The following is a 15,172-nucleotide window of genomic DNA, read 5'->3' as shown; positions in this document are numbered from 1 at the left end:
AAAAAAAAAAAAAAGAAGGCACCATTTATCAGGAACAGGCCTTCACTAGACACCACATCTACGAGGGCCTTTATCTTGGACTTCCCAGACTCCAGAACTGTAAGCAATAAATTTACGTTATTTATAAACTACCCAGTCTAAGGCATTTTGTTACAGCAGCCCAAATGGACTAAGTAATCAGTAATCACTAGGGGAAACTGAGTGAAGAGTACATGGGCTCTCTCTGTATTAAACTTGCAACTTCCTGCAAATCTATAGTTATCTCAAAAAAAAAAAAAAAAGGTTTTGAAATGTTCATGGTAAATTATAGAACACTGCAATTTTAAGGTGGTGGTGTGCAAACCCAGGCAATGGCAAGCAAGCTGGAGGAGTTAGATGCTTCTGAAACTTTATTTCTGCTCATACCTTTCTATCTTTGCTGCTGTCTAGATTCTAAGATTTTGGTTTGTTACATTGTGGGTTATGTTGTCTAAAGCTGTGCTTCTTAAACTTTGATTTACATATGAATCCTCTGGGGGTCTTTTTAGAATATAGATTCTGATTCTATAGGTCTGGGATGGAACCTGAGATCAGAGTCAAGATTAGCATGAGGTAAGTGCGGCAGATTTGTTTAAGTGCTGAGTCAGATCTCGCTTTTATTTAAAATGTTGATATTTTGTGTATCATGGATTTTTGGCAGTGATTTCGGTATTTTAAAATATTGTTTATCTTGATTACTGAGTTTTGGGGCACCTCCTTCCATTTTGCACTATAGGCGGCCATCTCTCACTCTAGTCCCAGGCTTGCCTGAGATTCCGCATTTCTGGCAAGCTCCCAAATGAGACCAAGGCTGCGGGTCTGCAAATTATATTTTAAATAGCAAGGGACTAAAGACAGGTGGAGCAGCCCCTGCCATGTTAGAATACCCACAAAAGAAGCTCTCCTCCCTTCCCCACTCCACCACCGTCTCCAACTTGCATGACAAGGGCATTTCTGCACATTGGTAGAAAGCCAGCCCATTGGCAAAGCTGTAGCTATGGCCCTGGAATTTAATTTCATGCCAGGCTTCCCAAAATGAGGTCTATTTTTGTCCATCAGTTCTGCCCCAAAGAAGGAGCCAAATTACTCTAACATAGGACATGCAAGTCAGACTCGTTCTGCATTTGGTCACCATCTTTGTTCCTGTGCTCATGGAGGAGGACCCATGACCATTGCCACATGCTGTCCTTAGGACCCTGAGGGTCCACTGTGTCTCATGACTCATTCCAGGCCACTGGAACCAGGTAAATCTCCCTTCCTTATAGCCTGTGCTGGATTCTTGGATGTCCAGCCAAGGACAGACACAACACACAACATGAGTGATTTGCCCATTAATAAAAATTCATGAGAGGCTGGGCGTGGTAGGTCACGCCTGTAATCCCAGCACTTTGGGAGGCCAAGGAGGGCAGATCACAAGGTCAGGATATTGAGACCATCCTGGCTAACACAGTGAAACCTCATCTCTACTAAAAATACAAAAAAAAAAAAAAAAAAAAAAATTAGCCGGGCGTGGTGGCAGGCACCTGTAGTCCCAGCTGAAGGCTGAGACAGGAGAATGGCTGCGTGAACCTGGGAGGCGGAGCTTGCAGTGAGCCGAGATCACACCACTGCACTCCAGCCTGGGCGACAGAGCGAGACTCTGTCTCAAGGAAAAAAAAATTCATGAGACACACATATCCTCCTGGCTACTCAGTGAACCTGGCTGACATGTGTAATCTACTCCTTCCTTCCAGGGAGTTAGTGGAAGAAACACTGCGGTCAGAACATCAACACTAACTCCATTTTTCCTTTTCAGCTGCAATTAGAAATGACCCCTTCTGAATTGTAGTCATAGCTGGAGCTGCCTGTATTTTCCTTGTTTGTGAATTTCACAAAGATTGTCTGGATTTGTAAACATTCTAAATTTTAGGAAGACCAAGTGCTGGATGATAAAGGAAGAAACCAAGCTTTGAGTGCCTCTTAGCAGGGTTATTCCTGCTAAGGAGTTAAGAAAAAAACTTTAAGGAATCATCCCTGTGGCCTCCTAAACTGAACCTTGAGTGTTCCCTAACAAAAATGTAATGAGTGCTTACTACGTTGAAGGCTCTGTGCCAGTCGCTGTAAGGGACATAGAGAAGTAAGACACAATTCCTATCTCCAAGGAGCTGAGGTTTCTGATGGGGGACACAGCATACACTTTGCTGAAATAATAAGACACCAAAAGAACAGCAGAGACATTAAGTGCTATAGGACTTCAGGGAGGGAGTCATCCAGTGGGATAGGGTGGCCTAGGAAGCCTTCTTAGAACAGATTAGACCTAAACTAAAATCCAACAGCAGAGAAGAGGGTGTTATTAACTATGTCTTTTTATTTTCTGTATTTTGATGTTTGACATTTGGGGACTTGCTGACCCTTGAAGGGAGGAATTATCCCTCTAGCCAATTCCTAGGGATAGTAAATAACTGGCCCTTGAGCACACTTTTCAAATGCAAACCAACCAATCCAGACCAACCACGCCCCCAACCACCTTCACTATTGGGCTGTCACACTCAGGGTCACTGTTCCCCTACCCTAATCTCCCCAAGGCTAGGTACCAAACAACTAGGGATATCCCCTATGCCCCAGAGGCTGCTGAATTTATTTAAACTAGGCAAAGGAGAGCCTGCCTCACCCATCATTCCCAGAACCACAATCACATCTTTTGCCCTTGTTTCTCCACTCCCTCTGCCTTCTGACTGACCCTGGAGCCTCCTTGCCGGCCCCTTATGGCTCAGTGTGCCCCGTCCTCTTGGGACCTGTGAGTGTAACAACTTTCTTTTCAACAGCAGCCATCTCCTGATCTGTTGGCCTTGTCATATCTAAGAAATAATAAAACCTCAATTTTAAAACAGAAGGAAGATACTCACTCCAGGGGGACAAAATGAGGTGAGCAGATGAACTGAGTCAGGGATGAAGTCTCTAAGCCCTACTGAAGCCTCCTTTTCTTGGTATTGTTTGAAGAGCAATGATACCATTTTCATCCATCGTCACCAAGGGTGTCTCACCCTCCCCCACACAGCCGGAGCACCTTTGCAAAACTGAGGGGAAGAGGCTAGCTGGGAAGAAGGCAGGGAAGAATTAGGCCAAATTAGGAGGGTATTGTGTGCCAAACCAAGGAATTAACTTATTCACCATTTGTTGGTGATCTGCTCTGTGTTAGGTGCAGTGTTAGGCACTTTGGTCTGTATTTTCTCATTCTAAATTTCACAACAACTCTGTAATAGGTGTTATAATCACTGTTTATCACTGTTAGGTGATATAATCACTGTTTTCCAAATAAGGAAGCCAAGGTTCAGAGTCATTAAGCAATTTTGCCTGAGATCACAGAGACAGGAAGTGGCTGTTGGAATTTGAAGTGGGATCTGAACACAGCATTTTTGACTCTAAGGTGAGTGCTTATTCGATTTGGTCCTTTAGTCCCAGATCCTTCCATTCCAGTCTGGATAGTTTTGGGAAGCAGGGAGTTAGGTGCTCACATTCTTCAGGGAGCATGAAACAGACAATCCTACCAGGCCCTCCCTCTTCAAATTGTCCAGCCTAAGCCTTAAGACAGTTTTCAAGTGAGATAGTTCTACTTGAGTCTGAAGTCAGTCTGAAAGTGTAGTATGGTCCACAAAGTTTGATCCATAGATGGGACCACAGGAGCCTACCATCCCATCCCTTGGAACTGTTAGCTGAGTGGGCTGAGGCCTCCAATAAATACAGGCTAGTTATGGATTTCCTCTCCACAGGGAGCAATTTTCCTTGCTCTTCCTCCAGCTAGCCAGTCATGCCTAGGCCAGCCGTCTACTAACACTTGTCCTCAGGCCTCTGGGCAGAGAATGGGGGTACATCAGCATGATGCCCTCTCCCTGCCCTCATACCCTTTACTCCAATGCATTGTGGAGCCAGCATCTTCCCAGGCTTGTGTCTGTGATTCATGACAGCAGCTGGATTTCCCAACTTACCAACACTTAACGTGACTTGTGTCTTGGGTATTTCAGTTTGAAGCTGGGTGGAAGTTTTCTAGGAAGACAAAGGAAATAGGAAGTGGTGGAAGGCATTTCTGGAAGAAGGGGCAGCACATACAAAGGCATGAAGATATGAGATTTTGCAGGTATCGAAGAAAAGATCTATATGCCAGAAAGAAAGATGTGTGTAGAAGAAGGTAAGGCTGGAAAGAAAGTGGGGAGATAGCATGATAGGAACTGGACTTTTTTAGGGGAAACAATTGACCGCAGAAGGCACATGATGGCAGCTGGATTTCCCAAGGGGATGATGGGTTACCCACATCTGGTATGTTCTTCCACCCAGACTCAGTGGCCAGTGGCTGACCAGCAGAAGGGGTGGCTGGGCTTGCATGCATATAGAGATCAGGATGAGGTCCCTAAACAGACTTGCACAGAGCAGCCCTGCAAACCTCAAGCTCCACTGGCCGCTGGCGACAGAACCCTGTTTTCTTGACCATCTGCACCTCCCTCCATACCATGTGCCTCAGGCTGTCTGAACTCACCAGAGAGAACAACATACACTTCCCAGAGCCCCTTGCAGGCCTGAATTTCCTCTAGTTCCTGGATTTCCATCTATTTGTCTGGCTTTTGCAGCCACTACTTGCAGCCCTGCGCTGGCCATCAGGGAGTAACACAAAGTGGCGCAGTTGCTCCCTCATTGCTGCTGATCTTGTTGGCTACACTACCTCTGGCTTGGGAGACTTTGAATCCCTTTGTCCTCACAGCTAGGAAATGATTTATGACCCTCCCTTCCATAACTGTCACTTCTGCCAGACCATGTTGATATGCTCCGGCTTGTCGGAGCCACTCCAGAAGTGTGGCCTCTGTTCAAATCCTTTCCACTGGAAAAGCTACCCAATTCCCATCCCCCATCCTTTCCAAATCAGACTCCAGGCTTCTTGGAATTCACCCATTGTTGAAAAATGCTTTTTTTTTGGGTATATATTTCTTCAGAAATGGAAAGCTAAATATATATGTAAAAATATGACACGAACTAAATACATATGTAAAAATACGACACAAAACCAAGGTTTCCCCTTCAGTGAAACTCAAAAATACATGAGAGAATTCTTTCAGAAACCCACAGACTATGGTACTAAATATAGCTGGGCGGGGGGTGGAGTGGGGCGGGGGATAGAGTGGAAGGTGAGGAGGAAGGAATGAAGACAGGAGGAGGACATGTGATGCAGAAGCCCACCGTGGCTCCGCAGTGGAGTATCAAGTCTGTGTCATTCGCATGGAATCAGGCTCTATTTTTAACTACATGTCTATTTTATTCTACACTTTTATTAACCTTTCTGAGTACAAGGCTTCTTAACATAGGGACAATTCGAGCTTTGAAACAGACTTTATCCAGGAGATAGCTGTTTTTCTTGGGTAAAACAGGTGACAGAATATTCAGCACAGATTCCTTTTTGTGAGGGTATGGCCGTGCTGAGGCTGCAGTGCGGGGATGTTTTGAAAGGTCAAAGGTTGCTTTTTCCCTAAAGAATGACATTGGAAAAACTGTTTCCTTTACAGCTTTTTTTTTTTTTTTTTTTTTTTTAAAGAAAGAGTTTCTCTCTTGTTGCCCAGGCTGGAGTGCAGTGGCATGACCTCGGTTCACTGCAACCTCCACCTTCCAGGTTCAAGCGATTCTCCCACCTTAGCCTTCCAAGTAGCTGGGATTACAGGCGTGCGCCACGATGCTCGGCCAATTTTTTGTATTTTTAGTAGAGATGGGGCTTCACCATGTTGGCCAGGCTGGTCTCGAACTCCTAACCTCAGGTGATCCACCTGCTTCGGCCTCCCAAAGTGCTGGGATTACAGGTGTGAGTCACCATGCCCGGCCCCTTACAGCTTTCTTATTTGTGTTTATCTTCCCTCTCTATTTCCCCTAGTAAGAATATCTTCGTGGAACAGAGTCCCCTTCTAGGGAACCAGCTGTCCAGGTTTGCGGGGACTTTCTTGGTTTTAGCACTAAAAATCCCATGTCCTGGGAGACCTTAGTCCCCGACAAACTGTTGGTTGGTGCTGCAGGCTGAATAATGGCCTTCCAAAAATGTCCACACTCTAATCACCGGAACCTGTGAATATGTTATCTTAACATGGTAAAAGGAATCCAGATAGCCCCTGGAAGCTAGAAAAGGCAAAAGAATGGATTTTTCCAGAAAGAATGTTTTCTTCCAGAAAGAACATTCTTTGATTTTCAAACTTCTATAACTATAAGATCATAAATTTGTGTTGTTTTAAGCTAGTAAGTTTCCAGTGATTTATTACAGCAGCAATAGGAAGTGAATACACTTGGTTACCCAGCCCCTTCCTCAACCAGGAAGCCCAATGAACCGCTGAACCACTCATGCACTGAACCGAAGAAGCTCAATTACTGCAGAAGCGGAGAAACAAAGTCAGCTCATTGAAAATGTACCATGTGTGAGAATTTCAGGGACACAGAAAGACACAGTTTTAAATTAATGCCGCTGTTATTTTGGACTTTTCTCTAAAAAATCTGAAAGTAAAGAAATGCACAATAACCTACAAATGCCCCAAAATAAAGCCTTTGCAATTCCTTAAGTTAAAATACTAACCTCCACCTAGAGGCAACAGAACCTGTTTACAGGTTCAGGTTTAAATCCTGCCCCAGGTGTCACTAGCTGGGTGACCTTGGGTGCCCAACTAGTTACTCAATTGCTCTGGCTGCCAACTCTTATCTCTAAGCTGGAGGTAATAATATTAATCTGGCTCACAGTGCTGTTAGATAAATGGTATAAAGAGTTTAGTACAGCACCGGCACTCAGGGACGTTGGACATATTTCTATTTCCTGAGGAAGTCCAATCACCCCTTGGGGAGGAAAGTAGAGGGGGACAGGGAAAACTCAAAAACTCTTTGGAAAAAAAAAAACAAAAAAAACATGCAGCTTGCCAATGTGGGAGTTATTAAATCTAAGAAGATTTTCTTTTGACCAGCAAAGCTTGTCCCTGGCCTGGCCTCAGTGAGATGTTTTTCTTGGTCTTGCTGCCCCTTTTGTCCTGCTGTCCCTTAGAGAGAGCAGATGTTTCCTTTCCGGCTTAGAAAGCCATCTCTAGAGAATGAGGGTCTGACTACAACCAGACCCTGATATCTTCTCTCCTCTTTAAGTGAAACCAAACAAAGGGTTCTTTTTTTTTTTGAGATGGAGTTTTGTTCTTGTTGCCCAGGCTGGAGTGCAATGGCGTGATCTTGGCTCACTGCAACCTCCGCCTCCTGGGTTCAAGCGATTTTCCTGCCTCAGCCTCCCTAGTAGCTGAAATTACAGGCACCCGCCACTGTGTCCAGCTAATATTTGTATTATTATTATTATTTTTTAACACAGAGTTTTGCTTCTGTTGCCCAGGCTGGAGTGCAATGGCATGATCTTGGATCGCTGCAACCTCTGTCTCCCGAGTTCAAGTGATTCTCCTGCCTCAGCCTCCCAAGTAGCTGGGATTACAGGCTCCCACCACCGCACCTGGTTAATTTTTGTATTTTTAGTAAAGACAGGGTTTCACCACATTGGCTAGGCTGGTCTTGAACTCCTGACCTCACGTGATCCGCCCACCTTGGCCTCCCAAAGTGCTGGGATTAGAGGTGTGAGTCACGCGCCTGGCCTAATTTTTGTATTTCTAGTGGAGATGGGGTTTCATCATGTTGGCCAGTCTGGTCTCGAACTTCTGACCTTAGATGATCTGCCCACCTCAGCCTCCCAGAGTGCTGGGATTATAGGCGTGAGCTACCGCACCCCGCCCACAGTATTCTGAGTAATGTCAGAGCAGCCAAGGTTGGGGAGGGCGTGTGCTGCACTTGGGCAGATTTTGACGGACTTTAGAGCCTCAGCTGAGGTGTGTTTGGATGATGGATGGGGGAGAGCCGCATGCAGGAACGTCAGGCTGGTCCACAGTTCTCCAAGTTATTGACTGAGCTCTGCTGGCATTGAGACAGAGGAGGTTTCTGCTGCGATGGACGACATTGCTTTGAAAGATTTCATGTGTCTTATGAAAGTCTCAGAGCTCATGGAGGATTTTGCTGCTTCTCCCTCAACTGACCCAGAGGTATGATCCCAGTGGACACCAGCATGAAACAATCTTGAAATGGTCTTTAGGATTCTGATGTGAAATAAGACATCACTGTGTATCACTTAAAGCAAATGTTTTTAAAATGCCAATGACTAGTGCAGGTGAGGATGGGGAAGTGTACATTCTAACACATGGTTGATGAGAGCATAAATTGATAAAGCCTTTTAGGAGGGCAATATGGCAGTCAGCATCTAACAAAATGAGAGATGGGCATGACCTTGACCTGGCACTTCCACCTCCAGGAATCTATACTACAGAAAAAACTTGCACATGTGCACACAGATGTATTCAAAAAGATGGTTCACTTCAGCATTATTCGTAATAGTAAAAAATCGAGAATAAAAAAGGAAGCTGTTAAATTTCGGTACCTCCATTTGAAGGAATATTATATAGCCATTTAAAAGAATGAAGTAGATTTGTCTAATCTGACATGGGAAGATCTCCAAGACACATCACTAGATAGGAAAAAAATATCAAATCACAGAACAATACCAAGTAAAACTGTGAGTCTATAGTAACTTCAGATAGTGATGATAAGAGCGGCAAAGAAAATAACACAGGGAAAGAAGGTAGAGATTGGGTGCTGTGGGCTGCTGGGGAGAGAAGCAAATGGCAAGCCACCAGCCACACGACAGTGAGGAGGAAAGTGTCACAGAGAGAGGGAGCAGCTTTGTAGCCTCTGAGGTGGGAGAGCTGCTGGCATGGCTGCAGCGCTGGCAAAACAGGCTGAAGTCAGAGGCTTGAAGGAGCAGATAGAAAAGGCCTGGAAAGCCCAGGGAACAAGTTTGGGATTTTATTCAAAACCTTTGGAGGGTTTTTGTTTATTTTGAGACAGGGTCTCACTCTGTGCCCTGGCTGGAGTGCAGTGGCGCAATCACGGCTCACTGTAACCTCAAACTCCTGGGCTTAGCCTCCCGAGTAGCGGGGACTACAGGTGCATGCCACCACACTAGGCTAATTTTTAAATTTGTTGTAGAGATAAGGTCTCAGTATGTTGCCCAGGCTGGTCTCAAACTCCTGGCCTCAAATGATCTTCCCACCTTGGCCTCTCAAAGTGCTGGAATTATAGGCACGAGCCACTGTGCCCGGCCTTTGGAGGGTCTTAAGCAACAGAGTGATCTGAGTTACATTTCAGAGATTGGCTGTTGGGTGGAAAATCAATGTAGGGCAGCAAGAGCAGAGGCAGTGAGATCATTTAGGAGTCGATTCCAGGAGTCTGAAATAAAACAGGCCCGAATTCACTCATCTCTAGGCCTCATGTCACTCCCTCTGAGTTAAACACGATACTATGCACGTTAATGTGTTTGATAACTATGATATTAGTTTTAAAAGTAAAAAGGCCTACATTAAGTGGAGAGTAATATTACAGTAGAATTGAATTTTGTTACAGCTCATTCATTACACAGATTGTTTTGTTGTGATTGTATCCAACCTGATCAAATCCCGTCCCAAGAATATAGCAGTTTATTCAACAACCTGGTTTTATCTCATTGGTTTATGAAATGGATGGCAGCACTGTCCCCCCAAGCCCAAGACTAGAAGGGAGACCCCAGGAATTATGAAAACCTGTACAAAATTCCTAAGTAAGGCTAAGGTCCCACAGCCTCATGCTCTTAAGTGGGTTGCTCAAGTGCTTCTGCATACTTCTCCCGCTCATTTTGGTTTTGTTCATTTTTTAGCTAAAGTTGCAGTGCTCCCTGGAAGATCAGACTTTATCTTTTTCACCCTAATTCAAGGCATGGCAAATATTTTATCCTGGGTGAACTTTCTCAGTACTTCCCTGAAAATATTGGGTGGACACCTGAAGAATCATGGAAATTCACTTTGGGCAGTCCATAGCTTTGTTCTTGGAATGTAAAAGATGAATTTGTTGACCTTTACCGAGAGGGCAGTTTTAATTTAAGAGGAAGGAGAAAGACTGCCTAGAATAGGTAAATCTGGAGAGTCAACCTGGGTGGGTCTCAGATGGGCTCTCCCAAACATTCTTAAAATACTGTATTTCTAATTGTTCAAAGACCTTGGCCTGGTGATCTGAATCTTAGTATCTCTAGGCCAGCTTCCTGTACTGCCCTGATCCTGGAACCGCTTTCAAAAGCTCCTTGCATGAACAGCAAATGCAGAGTATAACATCATTCTAATGCTTTAGAACTAGCACCAGAGTAATACAGCAAACCCTGTCTTCCAGAATGCCTCTGATATAAAATCATAATTACTCCTCTTTCCTTCATGAGCCTGAGTTTGAGTCAAATGCATCCAGCCTGCTCTGATCTCTCTCCTGTCTCCAGTGGTTTCCCAGGAAAACCAGGACCCTTATTCCTAAAAAGGTTCTAGATCAATCATTTTCAACCAGGGTTAATCACCCCCCAGGGCACATTTGGCAATGTCTGGAGACATTTTGGGTTGTCACAGTTGTAAGAAGAAAGTGCTACCGTCATTTAGTTGGCAGAAGCCAGGGGTATTGCTAAACATCCTATAATGCACAGGATAGCCCCACAACAAAGAATCATCTGGTCCAGTTTGTCAACTGTGCCAGGGTTGAAAAATCCTGTTCTACACAATAACAAGGCCTCTGTTTCAAAGGGAAACTAGAAACTCATAATGCCAACACAGGTGGAAGAATTACGGCCCAAAGGGAAGGGAAAAAGAAAAAAAAAACAAGGACATTGGAATTTCAGAGTGTTTTTCCACCCCTTTTAGCACAAGGGACTGTTATTGGAAAAAGTGACCAAGTCAAATAGCATATGACAAATGTCCTGCGTGACAAAGGGATTTCCCAGCTACTCACACAGATCGTAAGAGATTAGTTCTAAGGTTCCTGCTCACCCTGTGAGGCTGCTCATGGAGATCTGCCCCTGCTTGAGTGAGGCGCCCTGGTCTAGAACCAGCTCCTGCTCAACTGCCTTCTTCCTTCACTATCCACTCCCCTCCCTTTGTTTTGACAGACCAAATTCCAGTTTAGGGTGTCAGGTACTGAAGCTTCGAAATACCCCCTGACCTGACAGAATTAATGGTTTCTGTGCCCCGTCATTAAGAGCACAGGATTTTGGAACAAGCAGAGTGAGCGATTTGGGGAATTCTTGGCCAAAGATCAAGAAAGCCTGTTTCTCCTTACAGGCCCTAATTAATTAACTGGCTCCTTATGAAACACTGTGAGGGAACAACTCAGACAAGAAGCAGTAAAGGGATTTTTCAGCAGTCTTTTATTTTCCAGATTCAAAACAGTGTTAGGTAATAATTAGGCAAAGCTAATTGCACTGGTGTCTTAGCGCTGGGAAGGATATTTTCTCCTGAAAGTGAAAATGGTGGGGATGGACAAAGAGGCCTGTCCCCAGTCAAGCTCCCTGACAGGACCTGCCGACCGCTTCTCAGGGGTCTGCTTTACGACCTGAATGATTAATGGCCACCGTGAAATCTGGTTACTGATTTGCTTTTCTCACACAGGATCCAAGAAGTGGGCTTCTTCTCAGAACAGAGTTAAGAAAAGAGTTGTGCAGTTCACCTCACACGTCTGGCCCCTACACACACACAGACACACACACACCCGCACACACGCCCTGGTGTTCTGCCCAGTGTAACCATGTGATATAGTTTGGCTGTGTCCCCATTCAAATCTCATTTTGAATTCCCACATGTTGTGGGAGGGACCCCGTGGGAGGTAACTGAATCATGGGGGCAGGTCTTTCCCGTGCTGTTCTCGTGATAGCAAGTAAGTCTCATGAGATCTGATGGTATTATAAGGGGGAGCTTCCCTGCACAGGCACGCTTTTTGCCTGCTGCGCTACATGTAAGATGCGACTTGCTCCTCTTTGCCTTCCAACCATGATTGTGAGGGTTCCCCAGCCACATGGAACTGTGAGTCCATTAAACCCTCTTTCTTTCGTAAATTGCCCAGTCTCAGTTATGTCTTTATCGGCAGTGCGAAAACGGACTAATACACCATGACAGATTTAGAAATGTATAAGCATACTATGAAGTAGAAGATAATCTTTTTTTTTTTTTTTTTTTTTTTTGTAGGCACATTAGTCACAGGTTTGGGATTTCTTTTGTAATTTCTTTTCAGTTTAGATAATTTAAGCCTTTTTTTTTTTTTTTTTTTTTTTTGGTCAAATGAGGTCTCACTATGTTTCCCAGACTGGTCTCAAATTCCTTGACTCAAGCAGTCCTCCTGCCTCAGCCTCCCAAGTAGCTGGGATTACAGTAGGCATGAGTCACCACACCTGGCAATTTCAGATTTTTCAACAAGCTGCAGGAATAGTACAAAGAACTCCCATGTACCAATCTCCCAGATTCCCTATTTGTTAACATCTTACCACATTTGTTTTATTTGTTTTGCTCTCTGTATATTTATTTTATTAGTTTTAAAACTATTTAGTAGTAATTGTCTTATACTTCCTAAAAAAAGGACATATTGGTGACAGTTTGTCAAGCTCATCTTTTTTCAGTTGAAGAAACTATGAATGTTTGGCAAATGGCCTAGAAGTCTGGGCCTACTAAATAGGATTTTCCAAGTATCCCCCAGGATATCTGGGTTCAAATCCTGACTCTACTTCTTTCCAGCAGTGTGACTTTGGGTACCTTCTTAAGTCTCAATTTCTTCATCTGTAAGGTGGGATAATGACAGTATCCCTCTCAGGGGATGCTGTGAGGATCAAATGAACTAAGTAACTAAATAAGTCCATGCACAGACAGGTTCAACTGCATATGCCACCATGTTCAATAACAACATTGCTTCATTTTTGGCTACTATTATCTCCTTTTCCTTTCTCATTTTCTTGTAATTATTCAAGGTTATTATTCTCTAATATTTCCCCAACTAGTGTCTTTTCCAATGAAGCCCAATTCCAGTTTTCACTCGTAGAGCTGTCATGGAACACTCAATCTCCCTAATTTCTCTCTCCCACTGCTAGCCCCCAGCCCCATCCCCTGTTCCCCCAACACACACACATCCTGGTCTTCTATTCAATTTAACCAGAACAAATTCAGAAGCTTACAAGCATACCATGGAATACCAAAGAACAAAGAACCATTTCTTGTAAGGTTATTAAAATACTTGTGATTTAAAGCAGGACAACCCTGAAGAATCCAGGATGCCTGAGCTCACACATCTCTGAACAAGCAATAGGCTGTGATTTGAGTAATTACCCCTGAAGAGAGGGAGGTACCTGACTTCTGGGTATTTGGGTCAATCAGCTGGACTTTCTTTCCTTAGGCATGGATAATTGGGTATTTGGTTAGCAAGGAAAAAAGAAAATTAATGTTTAATATACACATAATATTCCTGGCACTTCCATTAAATGTTTAGAGATTTTCACTTTTAAGCATTTCTTTTTGTGAAATATACTTTTTTTTTTTTTTTTTGGAGATGGAGTCTCGCTCTTTTGCCCAAGCTGGAGTGCAGTGGTGCGATCTTGACTCACTGCAACCGCTGCCTCCTGGGTTCAGGTGATTCTCATGCCTCTGCCTCAGTCCCTCTGGTAGCTGGGATTACAAGCACATGCCACCACGCCTGGCTAATTTTTGTATTTTTAGTAGAGATGGGGTTTCACCATGTTGGCCAGGCTGGTCTCGAATTCTTGGCCTCAAGTGGTCTGCCTGCCTTGGCCTCCCAATGTGCAGGGATTACAGGCGTGAGCTGCTCTCCCCGGTCAATGGGAAATACACCTTTTAAAATCCAGCAACAACAGCACATATTAATCAATTACTAATTATTACCAATGGGCAACCCTCAAGAGGAAGGCCGGAAGAAGGGTCTTGAAGCAGACATCTCTGCTTTCAAGGGCCGCAGCTACAGCTGGGATTTGTTTCTAGGGCCCTGATAGGTGTGCAGCCACCGAGAACAGGGTGGCTTTTGCTGAGCAACAGCTTTGAGCCACGTGTTTATGAGACAGGCTCTACCAACAGCAATTGCAGATGAACAATGGAAGCAGTCTTCAGTGTCTGCTGTGTAGAACCTTGTGCCCGTTTCCAGAGGTGCACATTCACTCTCTTATATGCCTTCAAACTTTGTGCAACTATTTGCCTGTAGGATAAGATCCAAACTCCCAAACAGAGCAAATATAAAGGGTTCTTTAAATCTGAGCCCTACAGCTCTCTCCTGAACCTCCTGCATGCCCTTTTCCCCCAGCAACATATGCCTTCACTCTTGTGTTCCTTCTGTCTCAAATGCCCTTCCCTACCTTGGTAACCCCCTGCCAACCCTTTAAAATCCAACTTTCCATGCCACCTTCCCTGACTTTCAGAGCTGGAATTGATCTGTCCTTCCACAAGTCCATACATGTCACTGTAATAGGTTTGATCCCATTTTCTTGGGAGTAGTTCCAGGTCAGGCCTGTGCTTTACTCTTCCTTGCATCCCCAGCATCTTGTCCAGTGTCTGGCACCCAACTGATGCTCAATTACTGTTTGTTGGGTTAAACTGGAAGGCATAACCAGGTCAGGGGCAGAGCAGCCTTGGCTATGGCATTTCTCTGTTTCTAGCTCCTCCTTATCAACTAGACATTTGACAATACTCAACAAGCCCTCATGGTGTGCACAGCCTTTTGCTGAACTACAGTGTATGCATATGTAAAAATGCAGGCACCTTAAAGATAAGAATTCACTGGACGTGGTGGCTCATACATATAATCTCAGCTACTCTCAGCTGAGGCAGGAGGCTTCCTTGAGCCCAGGAGTTTGAGGTTATAGTGAACTATAATGGCACCACTGCATTCAGCCCTGGGCAACAGAGTGAGACTCCATCTTTAAAAACAAACAAACAACAAACAAACAAGCAAACAAACCTAAGAATTCCCAGTCTAAAGGTAAATTGCCTGACACAAGTGTAGGAACCTATGGGGGAAAAAGTTGTACACTTTGTATATGCTAGTTTTGTGAATGTAAGTTTCTAACATCAGCTCATGCAGATTTCAAAAATCAAAAGTTTAATGTCCCATCTTAATATTAAACCAATTATATTTTTTCTCTTGTCATTCTGATCATTGGTCTATCTCAACAAAAATATGGGGAAAAAATAGAGGCAAATATTCACTTGGCCATCCATCATGCTGTGATGGCTGTCCGTAGCTGATTCTGAAATCA

General features: G+C 44.2%; 1 protein-coding gene across 2 annotated transcripts in view; it reads right to left on the bottom strand.

Annotated features, from left to right (window-relative positions):
• NMNAT2 (nicotinamide nucleotide adenylyltransferase 2) overlaps window positions 1-15,172 on the bottom strand; it is a 176,599-nt gene that overhangs the window by 51,231 nt on the left and 110,196 nt on the right. The window contains exon 1 of one of the 2 annotated variants that reach the window (XM_003893416.5): window positions 4,529-5,544. The exons of the other annotated variant lie outside the window; for it this stretch is intronic. Coding sequence (XP_003893465.1) covers window positions 4,529-4,598 — 70 coding nt within the window. The 5' untranslated portion in view covers window positions 4,599-5,544. Of the gene's footprint in view, window positions 1-4,528; window positions 5,545-15,172 lie in introns of those variants that run through there. 2 annotated transcript variants of the gene reach the window in all.

The sequence above is a fragment of the Papio anubis genome, chromosome 1, assembly GCF_008728515.1.
Source record: "Papio anubis isolate 15944 chromosome 1, Panubis1.0, whole genome shotgun sequence".
Lineage (NCBI taxonomy): Eukaryota > Metazoa > Chordata > Mammalia > Primates > Cercopithecidae > Papio > Papio anubis.
This window is presented reverse-complemented; position numbering and strand designations above follow the sequence as displayed.